This window comes from Ciconia boyciana, chromosome 1 (assembly GCF_034638445.1).
Source record: "Ciconia boyciana chromosome 1, ASM3463844v1, whole genome shotgun sequence".
Lineage (NCBI taxonomy): Eukaryota > Metazoa > Chordata > Aves > Ciconiiformes > Ciconiidae > Ciconia > Ciconia boyciana.
This window is the reverse complement of record NC_132934.1, coordinates 151,989,123-152,007,833: the sequence shown is the minus strand read 5'-3', so window position 1 is coordinate 152,007,833 and position 18,711 is coordinate 151,989,123. Positions and strand designations below refer to the sequence as shown.

The 18,711-nt window shown below is 44.6% G+C and overlaps 1 protein-coding gene across 3 annotated transcripts in view; it reads left to right on the top strand.

Annotated features, from left to right (window-relative positions):
• The window catches only part of EDAR (ectodysplasin A receptor), a 73,303-nt gene that overhangs the window by 36,082 nt on the left and 18,510 nt on the right, over window positions 1-18,711 (top strand). For all 3 annotated transcript variants that reach the window (XM_072853432.1, XM_072853422.1, XM_072853412.1), the window contains exons 2-5: window positions 10,446-10,514; window positions 11,232-11,354; window positions 12,460-12,641; window positions 17,471-17,556. In XM_072853432.1, the coding sequence (XP_072709533.1) occupies window positions 10,464-10,514; window positions 11,232-11,354; window positions 12,460-12,641; window positions 17,471-17,556 (442 nt within the window). In that variant the 5' untranslated portion in view covers window positions 10,446-10,463. The remainder of the gene's footprint in view (window positions 1-10,445; window positions 10,515-11,231; window positions 11,355-12,459; window positions 12,642-17,470; window positions 17,557-18,711) is intronic.

Genomic DNA, 18,711 nt, shown 5'->3' with positions numbered 1-18,711 from the left:
ATGTCCAAAGACTCTTTTATCAAAAAGAAGCCTTAGATGAATATAAATTTTAAAAATGCATGCAACTAAACATCTAGATGGTAGAAATCAAGACCATAAGACCATGATGTTCACCGTTGCTTCAATTCTCTTCTGGTGTTATCGTCTTCATTTTTCCTACAGTGTTCTGCCACATTCCTGTCACATCACCTCTGTGTCAGGACAGGGTAATGCTTCTGAAACCACATCTCCATGTTTTCTTGTGCTTGTGTCACTGGAATGGGATGAGGCAATAGTTGTGCGTATGGATGATAAAAATATCTTTGTCTGCTCACAGCGTAGTTGGGCTGTAGCACCATACAAGGCATCTGAATCAGCTAAATGACCAGTTAATGGAGGAGGCAGGGGAGGAAAGAAATATAAAGCCAATGTGAAATACAGTATATTTGAAGAGAACAAGTAAGCTAGGCTTAGCGGTACTCAAGTCAGTAGTAGGCAGCAGCCCTCCCGAGGTGTCTAGGGGAAGGCAGTCATGAACACCCTCGTAGCGCACGTGGGAAACGCAGTGTCTGGCATAGCACAAGCAGAAGCAGTATAGCTTCCTTTCTGTGTATATTTCTTCCAAACACCCTATAGGCTTGCCTTCCGGATCATTAGTTTGCCAGCCTGAACTCCCCCCTTTGCCCATGCCTTCTGGTGTGCTTGCTGTCAGGTCAGCATGTGGCAAAGCCTGACCCTCAGGCAACGCAGGGTAGCCAGCGGCGTGTGCAATCATTTCCAGTTACCCCAGTTCCCACTCTGCAAGCATCCGGGCTGAGACACCAGCAGGGCCCACGGGAGGCAGTCCCACGCCTGCCCTGGGGCGGCCATCTTGGCAGGACCCTCACTCAGCTCCCCACAGCGAGTACCCCCAGACACCGCTGGGCCCTTCTCTCAAGATGGATGCTAGCAACCTGCTCCCCTTCCCACTCAGCCTCCACAAATGTGCGGTATCAGCTCCGCTCCCGCCTCGGGCACCTGCAGTAGAGAGGATTTGGGCCAGTTGTACCCACAGCCATTCACCCGTTTGTGCCCTGCCTTGCTGCTTGCCTCATGTGGTTTCAGCAGTCCACTGTGGGGCTTGCAGGCGGGGAGATGTTTTTTGTAACACTCTTGGCTGTTGGTACCCTAATCCTGAAGATATTCTCCCCTCCTCATCTATACTTGGGGTCAATAGCTTCAGTTGTTTTGTTAGTGGTTTTTGCACAAGAAATGCACCTATGTCTTCTGTAAACTCATAGAAGAAATAGAGACTTCCTTTAGATGTGCAATACAATACGACCTTGGTAGGTAACACCAGAGTCCTAAATTATCCTTGACAGGAAGCTTTAATCCTAAATAGAGCAGGGGCTTTCTGGACTTCAATAAAGCATTTGACACCAATACGCATAAGGAACACAGGATGGGCCCAACAGGTAAAAAATGAGCAAGCAGAGAGCTACAGATGGCTCATGTCAGAAGAGCAATTACTGACCTGAAGGCCCCTCCCTGGTCTCTCAAAACCAGTCTTATTTAAGTGTCCTGGGCTGGAAGTTGCAATCAGAATTGGCTGAGCACACCAAGCTGGAAGGCAATATCCCTGCTGAAATGGCAAGGGTGCAGTCACGAGGGTGCTGCTTGGTGAGAAGGAGGTGAAGTGGTTACTCATGCAAGCTTACACCTTGCGTAGCACTGCTGCTGGTGGTGTCTCAAAGGTCTCACGATGTGCACGATGGTGGTGGTGGTGGGAGAATAGGCATGGAGAGAGAAGTGATGTCCTTCACTAGACTAGCTGCTAGACCTAGAAAAAATAAGCAGCTCTCAGGCCTAGTTCCTTCAGCAGGCTCAAAAAGCAGCAGTAAAAGCCATGCTAACTGCAAGGTAGAAGCAATCGCTCTTGGATCAATCTTGCTATGCTAATCAATCCCACCACATGAGAGAAAAAGGTGGTTAACACCTGTGGAGTGTGGGGGGCATTACCTGGAAGCGAAGTGACAGGCTGTTAGCTCCTGCAGAGGGGGAAAAAGGAGGGGGGGGTGTGGAAAAAAAAAAGTCATTAGCACCTGTGTTATATTTTTAAATGCATTATTACATTTCTGGTATTTTGTAATTAACCCAAGTTAATTGCGAGCTCTTGGCTTGCACATTTCCAGCCCAGAGGATAACCAGTTTTTAAAACTAGCTTGCTCCCTTGAAAGGCTCAGCTTGACATAGCCTGGTAACAGGTTTATCAGATAAGGTACCACTAGGCTTAATGCACTCCTTAATTAGGACTGTAAACACCTTCATTAAAAAAAAAAAATGAGGGCCTCAGAGAAATTACAAAGAGATTTTATGATTATCGACTTGAAAAAGAAAGTATTCCAACAGAGAAAGACATTTCTTCCTCCTTCCCTAGGAGCAGAGGCAACCTACCTTCTAATTGTAACACTATGCAGCACGTTAAGCACAGAGGTCTCCCTCCACCAGGACATTACCTGAGGTTCGAGAGATCCAGGCTGAACAGAGATGTGAGGGACAGTCAGCCTCTCTGCGGGCACCTGGGTATAAGTACCTGTGTTTGTGTACACATGCGTGCCTGTAAACACGCCGTTTCTATAGGCATGTCCGTATAGCGGACGGTGACTTCAGCTGCTATTAGCCAAGGTGGTGGTTGTTCCACCTCTCACCTGTACGCGTGGTGGCTGGCATACATAGCAGCCCCAGCAGGTCTTAGCTCGCAACTGCCCACAGATACGGAGGATTTGGTTGCTCAGGCATGTTCCTCTGCTGGCCTTGGACTGGGAGCTGCGTTTTGACCTCTACGCCCCATCCCCTCGCTGTCCCCCCAGGGGAACCCACGCCCACAAGATGGGTGGGTGGACAGGGCACATGGGGGGGGCTGCTCCTATGTACCACCCCGCATCCCCCTGCTCGGTGCACAGGGGGCCTGCAAACCCTGGCTGGTGCTGCGGGCGCCCCGTGCCGTGCCCCCCCAGCTGCCTCTCCCCTTGGGTCCCCCCCAGCACGGTGCCTACTCGCTGTGTGGCCCCTGTTCCCGGTGGAGAGCTTCCCCTCCCCGTGCTCCCTCTCCCTGCTCTTCCCAACAATGGTGGCCCGGGCAGCTTGGGATGTAGTTTTGAATTTAAATGCAGCCAGCCTTTAGTTTACAAAAATAATAAATCCCCTTCAAACAGAGTTATGTAAAAAGTAGAATAATAAAAAACCTAATTTTTTTGGCAGCGTATGTATCCCTTTGTCTGCAAGACAGAGGCCTGTTGACAAACAAGAGGCTTTTTGGGGACTCTAAAATCAAGTACCAAAGTATAAATGGCCACCACCTAATACTGACTTCATTACATTTGCAAAACACAGCTTTTGCAAAAAAGCTGCGCTGTTGCTTGATGCACTTGTACAAGGAATAAAAGTTTGTGGCCAGGACCCTCCCAATGACATCCTCCCCATGCAGCGACCTGCTCGGGGGAGGTTCACCCTCCGAAGGTACCACCGCACTCTGCTGCAGCCCCCTCCCGCAGCACCCCAGCTGCTGTTCACTGTGCCTATAAGATGCAGTAATTCAGATGTTTTCATGTAAACTGTGGAAAAAACCAGAACTGTGTGTTGACCTCTCTAATAATTTTCTGGCTTTTAGCTAAGAAATGCAAATGTGCTGCAGAGCTAAGAGCAGACATTATTTATTGATGGTCACCATGGGATTTCTATTCTATTTACAATTTCAATAAATTCTGTTGATGGTCACTGTAGGATTTCACCTCAATTTCTTCCTGTAAAGTATTTCTAACTTTCTCCACTTCTGTCCTGTCAACCATTATCGTATTAAAAAGATGTCAGTCTCTGCACCCTGCTAAAAATCCTCTGCTTCCCAAACACTGTGAGATTTGATGGTACTTGGCAGTTCACAGGATCAGACCCTGAGAAACGGAAGCAGTGTGAGCTCAAATCCTTATCAATCTTAATAATGCAAGCCAAGACTCAGACTGTTCTTATTGGGTTATCTGTCATCTAGAAAGCATAAAGCTCAGTAAAAAGGAAAAGATGTTAGAAAAACATCATCGTTGCTTCGGTGGTTTGTATTTTCCTAATAAGCTTTTAATTTTCTGCTCTGAGTGGGAAGTAATACTTGTCTTAGGGACTAAGGAGAGCTTCTGAATCTAAAACAATTTGTATTCATACCAGCCATTTTACCTCGCCTCTGGAAGCAAAATGCCAAAAAGAAGTTTCCTCTCCCTCAGGTAGGGGCAGATGGGGAAACTTCTTAGGAAGCAGCGATGGAGAAAGCACAGAGCTGATGCGGCACTGGGATGACCCGGTAGACAGTGAACGACTGTACTGTTGCTCATTCATTCTCGCCTTAGAATTATGAGGCTGGGGAGTCTAACATGCTCATTTGCAATTTTTCGAGGTGATGTAAGATCCATCTTGCAACTATTTCCATGGAAAACACGGGTGCCCTTCGGCAGCTGCGAGCTGGCAGCGGGGCGAGCTCATGTGGGCAGCGGAGCAGGAGCTCTCTGGGGGAATGGGGTGCAGCCCTGAGATGCCTCCAGCACGCTGCTCCCACCACTGCCGTTACCAACTTTTCTTGAAAGAAAAGCCCGAGCCCTCCTAAAACAAACAAGTAAGCAAGCAAACCAGAAGGAATAATAATATGTCAGTTGTAGCACTTCCCAGCAGACATTAGGAGGGGCTGAAAATAACAGGGAAGTCTTCATGTAAATCACCTTAGAAAAATTTTATTTTCAGAGAGATAGAAAGCAAGCTTCTCCCACTGAGGAAAATCCTTATGGGGATCGGCCAAAAAAGTCAAGATTTTTTTGCCCATTACAAATATGAGGTTTCTGATTTTTTTTTTTAATAATGCGTCAGAACAAATCCCAGATTTTTTTAAATATTTTTTTTTAATTATAGAAAACAAAAGAGATCATGTGACTTAGCCTAAGGGTCAGGGCAGCCTTTTGACTGGAGGAGGTACAAGTCCCTGCTCACATTTTTGCCCTAATGAGTATTTTCTTGTTTGTATAAAGCAGCACCAACCACAACAGCCTCCATGGCAGGAGGTCATGAGTGCCTTTTCCCTACAGCATCACTTCCCCGCCAAAATATCAGCCTTTGTAGTGGGAACATCACTGAAGTGGATGTGTTGCAATGTCCGGTTGCAGGATCAATGAATTACCATTTTTCTGCCCAAAAAGCCGTCCCGTACTCACTCCCTGCTCACCTCCCTGAGCGGCTTGGGGTTGCTGGGGTAGCAGGGAGGGAGGTTTGCCTGTGAACCATGTGCCCTCGGAGGACTTTAGTGTGGGGATGGAGACTGCCGTGGTCCTCCGGCAGCCCTGGCCCAGCAGGGTTGGGTTTTGGAAGGATGCTGCTGGCAGATAAGACCAACACCAGCCTAGAGGGAAGCCGAATTGGGGCCATGCTGGTAGCAAGGGGGCCGAGGGGCAGCTGGCTCGGTGCCAGCCAGCAGTGGGTGCCCTGGGGCCAGGCAGGGAGAACACACGGTCCCCTCAGCCCCCGCACCCCGTTAGTGCCCCCGTTTCCGCAGGAACGCATGCCAGCCGCGCAAAGTGTGCTGAAAAGAGCCTTTCCTTCTTTCTTGCTTTTTTTCCTGCATCGTAGTAGCCTTTTTTTTTTTTTCCTGAAAACCTTTTCAGAAAGCTGATGGCCCGTCTACACGAGAGCCAACATGTGTCTTTATGTAAGGTGAGAAAGCAGATTCAAATACGGACTTCCAGATGTAGTTTCCAGATAAGCGAGTCTGTAAGAGACAGATAGCTCTTCATGAGGCTTGATTGCCCCCATGTCCTCAGCATGCGGTGCCCCCATTAACAAATTAAAGAATATTTTATCTACCCTCTTGTCAATGCAGCTCCCACTGGAAAAAATCTTGCTTCTGTGCCTGAGCAAGGAATTATTTCTGTGTCAGAGTTGCCAGATCACAGGGGCAATTAAAGTTTTATGTGTTGCTTGAGCTGTTCTCGCTTCTTTTTGATGTTTCAGGTAAAAGGAAGAAGAGAGTTGTATCATTTTCACATTTTTTACATCTCTCTCTGAGGTAATTTTTAAGGTGTATTTGCAAGGTCAAAATGATAAAAAACAGATATGGGAAACAGTGTAGTTCACGTCGTCCTACAAATGTAATATTGTTCTGTGCAATATTTTTTCGCAACAATACAAAGTGTAAACAAGGCTAGAAAATAGTTTTCTTCATCATCTCTGTTTCTTCATCATCTCTGTTTCCATCTGCTTATAGTTCTCTAAGTTTATTCTCTCCCTGAGGTTGCGCTGCCATCATTGCCGTTCAGTGATGGGGTCAGGGAATCCTTTTTCCTCCTGAAAGAAAACCTCAGACTGCATCTTTTTTCACGAGGCCAGAGCCAGACTGAACTCTGCTGCTGAACTCTGAAACCTGTGAGGCCTTGCAGTGGGGATTATACACTTATCGCAGCTAAGAAGGATTTAGCAGCATCAGGAGCATACAGAGATTATCTGCTCAGCCCATACAAAAAACTGTGATGATCTGTGGAAAAGGCGGTTTGCGAGGTTCCTCTCATAAACCCCAGGAACTCGGGGCAGGCACTGGGTTTGTTGGTGGCACCTGTGAAGTACCGATGACCTGCCCACATTTATATGAAAAATTTTGTCTTGCATTCTGCTGTCCATCGCTGCTGTTGTTGCTCGTAGTGGAGATCTTGGATGTGGATTCACGATCGATACCTATTTGCCAGCTACTCAGGAATTACATTTGTAACCCCAGACCTGCTAACCAAAATGCTGCTTAGAAAACCCCAGAAGAGAAATGCGCATAGAAATATCAAAATGGTGAAGTTGTCTGACACAGTGGTTGTGCCTCTCGCAAAGTCAAGCTCTGTGTCCTTGAAGTATATCTGCATCAGTGATGAAATTAAAGAAAAGCGGAGACACCAAAAACAAATCCCTCTCTACAACATTGAAGAAGCATGTCTTTCTGTACTTCAGTCCATGTATTTGTTTTCTTCCTTTTTTCAAACATTTTTTAAAAACCAAAAAGTCTGTGATAGGAAATTATCTTTTGCACTGTGTTAATACTAAAGCCACAAAATTAAAATAACAGCTAAGATCATCCATCGAAAGTTGTGAACTTCAGCTTAGACCACCAGCTAGGGTAACCTCATTGTTTGCATGTTCCCTGTGTTTACTCCATTTACTCATGGATACTGTAAGTATCATGGCAGTGCTACCTTATCATCTAAGTAAATTATCATATTCAAGGGCTGACTACATGAATGATGCTTTTTCTCCTTTGGACAGCACGAACTAAGCATTTTCTGCCTGGGGATTGAATGATTTATTTATTTGTATCTGCCAGTTCTTGGTAAGAAGCCACAAAGACTATATAGAAGGGCTTTTCTTCTGGGAGGAGAAATATTTGAGTAATAGGGTCCCAGGCATCTCTTCTCCTATTCCCCCAGGCCAAATTTATGCCTCGCAGTCTACAGGAGAGAAGCTGAGACAACAAGTCTCTAGCATTTCTTGCTGCGGTTGCCACTGGGAAAATAGGCTTCTTTTCCTGTCAGCTTATGTGTATATTCTTAAGAGCTATTAACGAATATGCCCGAAAGGTAAATATGGCTGTAATTAGCAACCCCCTCTAGTCATGACGAGGCTTGCTGCGTGTTGCACACCTGATCCACAAAGACACAGGTCTGTGTTTTACAACTCCTCTCCAGAGACACCCACACGGCCTAAACAAAAACAAGAGTCAGGATCTGCGGGGTCTCAGCGGACGAGCTGCCAGAGATCCCAAATTGCTTAGGAATGATCGTGTGGTCCCAGCAAAAATACACCTTCAGCTCCTTCCCATGCGCCGTCGCATGCCATCCTGCAGGAGAGAGTCATTTACTTTAGTCAAAGCACGGCAGAATACAAAGGAAAGGTGCAGCATCTGTTAACTCATTAAGAACTAATTGCTTTTAATGATTAGGGGCCATAATAACTGGCTACTCTTTTTCCTGCTGCTTGGCAGAAGCTGGCTGATTGTCCAAGCTTTGCATGTCCTCACAGATGTTGGCTAGAGACAAAAGCGATCTTAGCACTAGAAGATCCCTTGTTGTGTGGATGATAATGCATGGCAGATAATACGGTGCAGGTATAAATTAACATGCTTGAAAATTGACACCAAGCCCAAGAGCAGCCTGGTATGTCTTGGTGGATACAGTCAGGTATCATCCCAGCTGAGGAGTTACCTATGGCCCTACTGCCAGAAACCTCTTGCGTCTGCCTTCCCCTACTCCTGCATTGTAAAAATAAAGTAAGCATTTGGGTTTTTAACTCCAAAGGAGGAAAAAAAAAACCCAACAGAAAATAACACTGCCAGTTTATGGCAGTGTATTTGAATAGGGGGACGAATCATTAAATTTAACTTTTTGGTATTCCAATTTGGGGAAAAAGTCTTCCCTGGAGTTCTAATCTGGCCATATTCAGCACTTTGAACTGGCTTTTTCCAGTTAAAAAAGTATTTCCCATATGTTTGATATATTGCTACATATAATGATGGAATGCAGGGGAAAAAAAGTATGTTTACATCCAAAACATAACCCCACATGCATATTTATATTGAGAGACAGAAAAATATTTTATGTATGTATGTATAACTTGACACTTTCAATTTTATGTAAATAAATGCCAAATGGATGGAGAAGATTGTATTATACATTAATGGGCTACACTTCTTCATTTCCATTTTTCAAATCTGGCTATGATTGCATACAAGTACCTCAAACAGCAAACATCTGGGAGGCTTGAAAGCAACTGAAGCATGTTTTTACTCTAAGATATGTTCTTACTGTAAAGTTACAGATTCAAGCTTTACCAGTGAAATTTTTGGTCCTGAGCAGCCTCAGACCCGATTTATAATAAATACGATCATTTTGCAGTATCAGTGGGGACACAGCCTTAATAATATTAATATTTAAAGTCTAATAAGCTCTTTTATAACTAGGATTCAGTTTAACAGACGTATGCATTAAGACTATATTCTTGGAACTTTTCCAAGCAACTGCACTGTCATAGCCAAAGCCTTTGTCCAACTGAAATGTTTGACAGTTTCTACAATTGCATGACTATTCTCCATCTCTTACCTCCAGATTTAGGACAGTTTCTCTCTGATTCTCTTTTGTTTCTAGGTTTCAAAGTGCAATTTCCTGCAGAAACGAATATACTCATAATTCAGGTTGTCCACCCACCCACCCAGTTACCTGTCTCAGCTAGCCCAATTGCTGGAAGGAACGTATAAAGCAATTTCATAGCTTGATGCTGGAGTGATATAATCTTTGCTTAATCTACTTAGTGTTTAAAAATGTAAATGTTAGTGGCTATCTATCTCAAATACTAGAGCGCTGCTCTCGTGTAGGTTGTATGCTCGAATGTGGCACAAAGCAGTAATTGTAGTCTTCTGGGACACTAAAAGCCTTGCAGTGTCTGAGACCTGGAAAATGTAAAGCGTAGTTTACATCTGCTAGCACCAAAGTGTTGCAACTGTATCATCCCAAACATTTGCAATTTGAAGCTGTAAAATCCCTAGGGCATATTATGTGCTGTAACAATACCATTGAATACGTTGTATCATGCTAACAAAACAATTTGTGCCTCCTTTTCCTGTCTCTTTTTTCCCCTTAGAAAGAAATCCAGCACATGAATATGTAACATTAGCTCTTATTCAAAATTATTCATTTGAAGAAATGAAATAAATTAGTACGTATGTTTGTAACAGAGATTGCAGCCTTTCTTTTCCCCAACCATTGTAACAGATATAAAGTTTGGCTTCTTCCTTGAGTTTAACCTCTTAAATCTGCAGTTTGCTTTTCGAGAACAAAAAGCAGACAACGCTTCCTATGAAAGGCAACTCTGGGCTTTCTCAGTGGATCCGCAAGAGCCGGCAAGGAAGGTGCAGCCCCGGCATGCCGGCTGCCCACGCTGCTTGCTGTCGGTTTGCTCCCTGGCTCTGCTTTTGGCTGCTCCATCTAGATCTTTCCTAGACTAACCTGATCTAGCGGGGTCAAGCACTAAGCGGTGTGGACACAAGCCAAGCTACTGATCCCCATCCCTCTTTCATTCAGCGGTCGAGACGTAGCCCTCGGTTTCTCCATGGGAGGATTTCTCGGCAAGCCAAGAAGTGACAGGGCTCAGAACTGGTTCCTCATCTTTGGCAGATTTTTATAAAGGTTGCAAGACTGGGTTCCCTCATGCCATTGATATTCTCAAAGAGGGGAAAGAGATGTGCAGTAAGGGTGCGTGGTGTGCGCCCGTGTGTGAGTGCACGTGCACGTCTCCCCCTCTCTTTGTTTAGACCTCCGGGCACCGCTCCCATGTAACCTTTGTTCTGCTTGTGAGCCCTTCTGCTCTTATTTTGGCAACACACACAAATATTTACTCATGTTCATAAACAATCACTGATTCTGTCTTTTCAGGTAAAATATCAAGCGAGCATGGCTCACCTGGGTGAACGTAAATGGACTCACGTGTTCCCTTTTCTGGTGGTAGGTATTTATGTGCATACAGGTGTCTCCAGCCTGCAAAGATAACTGCATTCTGCTTGGGTCTTTGCAAACATCTGTGAATCGTCATGGCACAGCTACAGATGACTTAGGGACTGAAACCCGATGCAGTGATGGGTTTCTGTTCAATAAAACACCCAGGCATGCGCTGCTTAGACTGAGGCTGCTAGGGAGGAGGGGGAAGAGAAGGACCCAGGATGGAGCAGAAACAGAAGGCGCTGGAAGAGCCAATTAGCCTGGGTGTCACATGAAGCACACCCCTATCATGGTTGAGACCCGAGGCAGCGCATTATCTTAGGTTGTTATAAATGTCCCTTGCAGTCACATTTATGATGGCTCGTTAGAGATGGGAGGGGTGAGGGTGCAAACTCAGGCATTTGCCGTGCAGGAGAGCGCGAGAATTAATAGGTCAGGATGGCCTTAATGAATGGCCTTCAGTATTTTGAGGAGTAGCTGTGCCAACAAGCATGAACATCAGTGCTCTGAGAAACTCTTAGAAGGACCAGGTTGCCAAAAACTGCATCTACCTCCATCCCTCCTAGTGGCACCACTTCTGGTTCTGAGCTTTAGGGGTGTTTCATGCTGCAATGCTGGCCCTGCCGCCTTCTGAGCCACAGCAGCTGGGCAAGGGGAGGGGGCAAGGCCTGGGGAATGAAGGCGGTGGAAGTGACGATGCTCTGGGATGCTCTCTGGTGACAGGTCTCCCTGGTGTACTCCGCCAGCGCCGAATACTCCAACTGCGGCGAGAATGAATACTACAACCAGACCACCGGCATGTGCCACGACTGCCCCAAGTGCGAGCCGGGTGAAGAGCCTTACATGGTAATTTCAGCTTCTTCTGCTGGTAGGGGACACATATTGAGCACCAAATGCAAAAAACAAATGCTTTGTTACATGGTGGTAATATATGGACAGGAGAGAAAATGGGGAAGGACAGAGATGCTTAAGCAGGAGCGCTCATGCCTGCAAGTGTGTCATGGGAGCGAGGCATCGTGCGTGCACGCTGGTAAACCACATCCCAGGAGCAGCCTGTTAAAAGTGATATTGTAAAAGTTGTAAGGTAAGAGGTTCACACACAGTCTCCGTCAGTCCATTCTCATCTCAAGAGTTATTTAAAATCTGACGCTGCCGTTCCAGCATGGTGTGATAAATCGGTTAGTCTTGTGTGCTCGCTGGCCCCCCACACTGAGAACTTAGTTTTGCTCTCCTGCTAAGATATTTTGGCACTAGAGGAACTTGGATGCTTCTGCAACATTTTAAATTACGGTTCCTAAGTAACCATTTGATTTACAGCAGATAATTGTTGCTTATTAAAAAATAAATTACTGAAATCCTGTTTGGTTTTAATGGGATAAACATCCTATTGCAAGAATTTCACACAGTTGGTAGTCCTGAACAAGTATGTTTGAATAATAACCAGTTGGTTTTAGTTTTATTTAATCTAAACGTAATGTTCAGCTGGGACATGTGAGTTCAAGGGTTACGAAATCTCATCCAAACATTGCCTTTTATAATGTTCCCTCTGGCCTCTCCAAGCATGAAAGCAAGATCGCTGATATCCCTGCTGCAGCCATGTTTCCCCTGTAATCTTCTTCTCCACTCTTCAATTTTCAGTTCACTTTCTATCTGAGCAGCAGCTGAAATTCTTCCATGACTTGCTGGAGTATGATATAAATAGCTATGGGGGGCCAATTTCAAGGAGCACAATGGCCGGTTCCCCTTTTTGCTCTCCAGGACACAGCGTGCTGCATCCTTATGTCCCTCCATGGCCTTTTTAGGACAGACACTAAGGGGCCAAACAACAAATGTTTTTCTCTTAGTCTGACGTTGTGCCGCAAAGCCAACAGGCCAGGCTATGAATGTCCCCTTTTGGTAGAAGCCGGTGTGCAGCGCAAGCCTGCTTTTCAGTGACTTTGTGTTGTTGCAGACATGTGGATATGGCACCAAAGATGAGGACTACGGCTGCATCCCCTGCCCTTCAGAGAAGTTTTCCAGAGGAGGTTACCAGATATGCAGGCGGCACAAAGACTGCGAGGGGTTTTTTCGAGCCACGGTCATGACACCTGGTGATCAGGAGAATGATGCAGAGTGCGGTCCTTGTCTCCCGGGGTAAGGATTTAACCACGGACCTTTGCTCTACCCAAGGCACTGCAAAATAATTTTTTAATGTCAAAATCTCTGACAGCCTCTCTTCATATCCTAGCGGACTGCAGGTACAATACTGGTGAATTATGCTTTTCAGTCTCTGCTAAAACAATACATTTAAATGTTTCAAAAGCATGGGTGAATTTAGTGTATGGGAAGATGTCGTTAATCTTACTGAAATCTCAACTAGAAAAGCTGAAACTTCTCCTCTTACTAGAAGTGGAAGGGGAAGAGCTCAGGTACCCAAGTGCAGTGCCATTTTAGATGCTCTAAGAAATCCAGCTTGGCCTCCAGCTGTGGCTTCAGAGGGCCACCTTGTAAGTCCTGCATCCTCTGAACGAGCTCCATGAAGATGCCTTCGATACCCTGTAGGATCCATGCTGGCACTACGGTGTGTTTAGGAATATAAAATATCTCCTCTCCAGATGTGACCAGCTGGCAAATTTGTTGGTAGTTGACAGCATTAGCTAACATAGCTGTTAGGTGAGATTTACCAAGGCATTTTAGTCTTGGGTCCTTTCTAGCCAACAGAAAGGGGTCTAAGGAGCTGCTAATGTGGTGTGTGTGCTGTTGTTCAGAGTCAAAACAAGTTCCAGGGCTGGCTGAAGGGGCTTAAAATTAGATGCTGTTTATTAAGTCCATCTTTTTAATGGTCTCTTATGCTCAGTATAATTCTGGTAGTAATGGTGAGAAAGCAATTGCTACATTGAATATGTTAGCAATATGTTGACCATATTACCTTTTAAAGTCTGAAACCCAAGCCCACATTTGCTTTCTCAACATTTTTTTTTGTACGGTAAGTAAATACTCTAAAACACAACCTCACCTCACATACCTTTTCAGTTTCTGCCAGTGTGCCTCTTTGGCTTAGAAGTGTAATTCCTACTGACATTTGGCTTTTGTGCAGTTTGCAGACGCTGTATAGCCCACACTACTTAATAGTGCAGGAAACCCTGTCAAAGAGGCCCCGCAAGCTTCCAGGTTTATTCTATCAGTGAGTCTGTGTGAAATTTTCACAGTTTACAAATAAAAAGAAGGACTTGCTTAGCTGCCAGCCGAGCAGACTGATGATGTGATTTGCAAAGAGCTCCCTCTTGACTTCCCCTCATACATCATAAAGAGCAAGAAAGTTAAATAGTGGCCACAGTTGCTGTTTTGCAATTTTTGTCAGGACTAATGGGGTCACCCAGGTGGGAGCAGGGTGCTAGCTGAAAATAATCAGCTTGCACAGCTGGTGCTTGGGGAGTAATCTCAAAACATTGTGTTTGCACAGGTGTAACCTGTAGCAGAAACCGGCCTGCCGGAGTCTGGCTGTGTGCTGCTCTGTGTGTGACTCTCAGGTCCTGGGATAGTTTGGCAAGGCCAGCAGCTAAGGAGAAACATCCTCTTACTCTGAGCTTGAGGAAATGAAATTCTCAAGATAAATTAAATATGGGCTAAAAGAAGCTGTGAAGCTGCCTTGACTCCTCGTGCGACTTAGAGACCTCAGAGGTTGCTCCTGTGTGATGGTGGGGGAAGCACAGAGTCCCTGCATCACAGCAGGGAGCTGGTGAGCAGCACCGACTGACCGGCCACCGTTCCTCATTGCCCTCGGTGGCACAGGGACAGCTAGGCACCGGGGTGAGTGGCAGCTGGCAGAGTGCTCCCTTGCCCAGGCGGTAATCCTTAAAGAGCCCGAGTCAATGAGAGGGAAAAATGAAGGTTTCCATTTTCAGAGGACTGTGCTTCTGCAATGCGCTGCAGACCTTCCCAAGGTAACACCCGCGTGCGGCAATCTATATTTAGGGGCATCTCATCCCTTTGCTATTTTTCACCAGCTCAGTAAAGCAGCCTGAGGAAAAGATGAGCATGTGGCACATTCTGACCAAAAGTTTTTAGACAAAACACCACTGAACTGGCAGCTGTTTCCCAGTGGCTACAAGCGCCTTTCTCTATCATTTGCCTTAAAATAGGTGCTGGATAGTTATATATTTTTCCTTCTATTTTTTTCACTATTACTGATCATTAGTTTTAGGGAAGAAGGAGACCTTTGGTACGAGAGCATGTGTCATCCACTGCTTCTCTGTGTCCAGGTTCCCTTCCATATAAAATAGGAATAACACTATTTGTCAAGTTCACAAAAAGGTTGCAAGACTGTAACCAGAGGGGGAATTTAAAGGCTTAGCTCCGAAGCTGTGATCCTCAAAACCAAAGTTCAGCTGCCAGTGAACTCTGGAGGTACCTAGACCTAATGTCCTGGGACACTACAGGCTTCATCCTCTGCTCCTGCCCAGAAGCTCTTCCATCATGGTAAATAGGACAGGTCAAGAATGTGGAAATTAGCTGCAACTCAGACTATTTCCCTCAATGGGATGATCCATTAGGTGTTACTGGAGTGTGACTGAGATCACAACCAACTAGGAGCAGCCACAGCAAGAGTCTCTCTAGCCTGGTCGTCTGTCTTCAGTAGTGGCCATAAATGGAAACCCACAGAGGAGTAAGAACAGGCCAAACGTATATGATACATATCCCTCATGCTGTCCCAGCACCTATTTTCAGCTCAGAGCAAGTCCCTGATCTCCTCACCAGATGGAATTGCAAAGGGATCATTTTCTTTTAAAATGTAGTCAGAGATGCCTCTGCTGCTGACACGTCCCCTTTTTATGTGTTTGTCCATGGTTACAGCAAATCCAGGTTCAATTCTCTTCTCTGAGGTGTTTTAAGAGAAGGAATGAGCTCTTTCCTCTGTTTTCTGAATGAAAAGGTTTAGCCAGTGAATTTCTAATGAAATAAAGTCCCTCCCTGCAGTTCTGGATAAGGCAGCAGATGCCTCCAACTATCTGCTCATCACCTCCCTATTGTCTCTCTGCAGACTGTCCCTGCTGAGAACATCCCCCTCCAGTCCCAGGTGCCCTGGTCCCTGCAGGAGGGTAGACCTAAACCTGGGGCCAAGTCCCTGAGTGTGACATGACACCACCAAGGTTAGCCCAAGATAAACCACCATGGTGTTAAGCAGCAAAACACTGAAGTCCATTTTTCAGTCTAGCCTTTACTCTTGGATTTTGCCTGCAACACTTCAAAATCTGAGCCTGGTGGATGCTAAGGAAAGAGAAATAATGAGTCTCATAGTGGAAGGGTAACGCCATGAAAATTCATTATTTCATTACTGGGCCACTTCTTCTCCATAGTTAGTGATCGAAAGGAATCAGATATTTCCAACATTGCCTTTAATATTTGGTGCATTGCAAAGTAGCCAGAAACATAAATCTTTTGCCAGTACTTCATAGGGGTGAATCATTAATGTTTGCAGCTACAGAGCTTCCTACTCATGTAGGTGAACAGTTGCTTGCCATGAGCATCCTCTTCAATTTTCTTTATGTGTCCTCCACCATTCTGCATTGTGGCAAAAACCAAGAAATATTCCACCAGCTTGATTTAATTAACTGTCGGAAGGGCTGTTTGTCTTTCCTAAACCACTGTGGCTATTAGACTGTGAATCCTAACTGTCCTGTATTTTTCTTTATAGAATTATATGTATCTTTGGCCTGCCATTCTTTTTTTGTGGTTTGGCAGTCGCTTCCTGCTTATTTATTAACTGCTTCACAAGCTAATGTTACGCAGGCCCCCCTAAGAGTGGAATGATGAAGTTTTGCTCCTGAGAGAAGGGTTGAGTGGCAGATGGGGCCCAAGAGACATTCAAAGGGAAGAGTGAGGGCAAATCTTTTAAAACCAGTAAGAAAGAAAGGAGGAACCATGTGAAGTTTACCTGCTCTCTGAGGTACTTCCAGCCCCTGTTCCCCCCTTGCATCTCTCCGTACCCCATTTCCTGAACCCTTATTTGTAGGCTGGGTCATTCATTAATGACCAACTGATTTTGATAGACAGCTTCAGCAGTAATTTCCTAACAATGCATACATTTTCCAGAAAAAACATACTGCACATGCATAGACAGGTACATGAGAGCAGAAAACAGATTCCCCATTGCGTGAAGTGTTTATTATGTTGAGTACCTGTCTACATAGAACGGATTATGAATTTATTCATTTCTTCATTAAAATTTGTAGTGATTTTCAAGTGATTTGTAAAGACATATCCATAACATCGTTTATGATTTTTATGTAATTTACTCATTAGGTTGCCTGTGGATCCAATTCTTGCATAACCAATTACCTTATTTCAACACTAAGTTTATTAGCAGCCCAGACGTTCAAATCATGAAAACCTTTCCTTCACACTGTAATTCCACTATCAAGACTAACTTATAAACTATACAGCAAAGAAGTAAAAAAAACAAAACAAAACAAACCTGTAACACCTAATCTGGCTTTCCCTGTAAGGGTGGTGTTTTCCTGTATTTTTTATTCTGATTTGGCTCAGATTTGGTTTTAATGTTAAGGAGATTATTCTTACAGTGTTTGTGGAGCAAATTAGCCAACCATATCCAACTGGTGGTCTTGCCTGAAAGATTACTGCTTCAAAAAATAGCATTCCCTTATTTTGAAAAATCTTATTTCAGGGCATGCTGTAAACTGCAGCTTGAACTCAGCAGGGACAATAATGTTGTTTTAGGCAATGATACTACTTCTTGTCATGTAGGCTTGATGGTTGATTAATTGCCTTTTAGGAGGAAAGGAAAAAGAGAAACACTGTCTCTATTCAGGCAGTTTAAAAAAAAGAATAATCTTTGCATCAAATTGCTTATAAAAGTTTTTTTTTAAATGATTTTATCTCAGTATAATTGGTTGCGGCTGAACCGTGCTCAGTTGTAGCATATTCATTTACACTGTTTTGCCTCATCTTGCCCTTCATTTCAGTTACTACATGCTGGAAAACAGACCTCGAAACATATATGGGATGGTTTGCTACTCGTGCTTGTTGGCGCCTCCTAACACCAAGGAATGTAAGTGTTCAGCAATTTCTGTGCATTTCATCTGGTTTTGACTTGGAGTTGTCTGGAAGCTCAATATGAAGTCTTTCAGTGATGATTATTATGTTCAAACAATAAGTCCATCTCCAGTAAACCGATTTCTGCTTCCAGCTAGCCTTGCCAACAAAAGGAGCAAATGCTGAACATTTGGGGAGCAACCAGAACCTTTGATTTTAGGACCTGCTATTGTTCGGTTGTGCTCCAGATTTCAACCGTTAAGACATCCCATACAGGACTTATTATGGTTACTCGATCAGTAGGTACAGGAAGTCACAAATCTGTGTATTTTTTTAAATTCAGTTTCAGTTTAGCTATGAAGAAAACATGGGACATTTTGTAGATCCTAGTAAAAGTGCATCACATCTTTTCATATCCTTTGGTTTCAAAGTGATACAAGGGTTGACGCTGGTGTGTGGTAGTCAGCACTGATAAGAGAGCTAATTGGGTAGATTTAATTGACAAAAGAAGCTGTAGTTTGCTAATTGAAAAAAAAAGTATGCATATGCATGTGACATCCTAGCAGTACCTGTTCGTTTGTATGCCATGTGTGTGCAATGGCTTACCCATCCTCGTGCCATGGAGAGGAGGGACAGCCATGTACCAGCATTGTAATGCAGAGATAACCTCCCAGAAGACTGCTTTCTCCTTTAGGGGTAAAGAAAGTGAGAAAAAGAAAAGGAAAAATGAGGTTCTCTCGGAATGAACAAATTACTTCAACACCCCCTCAGAGAATCTGGAGCAGATCAGGAGAAAAAGCTTTTTTTAAAAAAAAAAAAAAACAACAGACAAAAATGGGCAGTCGCCCAGAGAAACCTGATGCATCTAAACCCAAAATCCTGTCCATGTTCTGTTCTTTTAAAAGTCTTTATCATGAAAAAGAATTGCAATGTTTTGCCTGCTTGATTTGAAAGCAGAGGTCCACACAAAAGTCGCCGACCATTTATTTGTGTACATAAATAGCAATTACTGTGTTCAGACGCTGCTGAACTGTGTATCACTGGTGCTCTGCAAGCCACTTCAAAGGAGGCTAGGTCATCAACAGCTACCTCCTTTCCCAAAGTGCAGGAGCTCAGATGAGCCAGGGGATAATTACCGCCTCAGAGAGCTCCTGGGGAGCCGTAACAACCC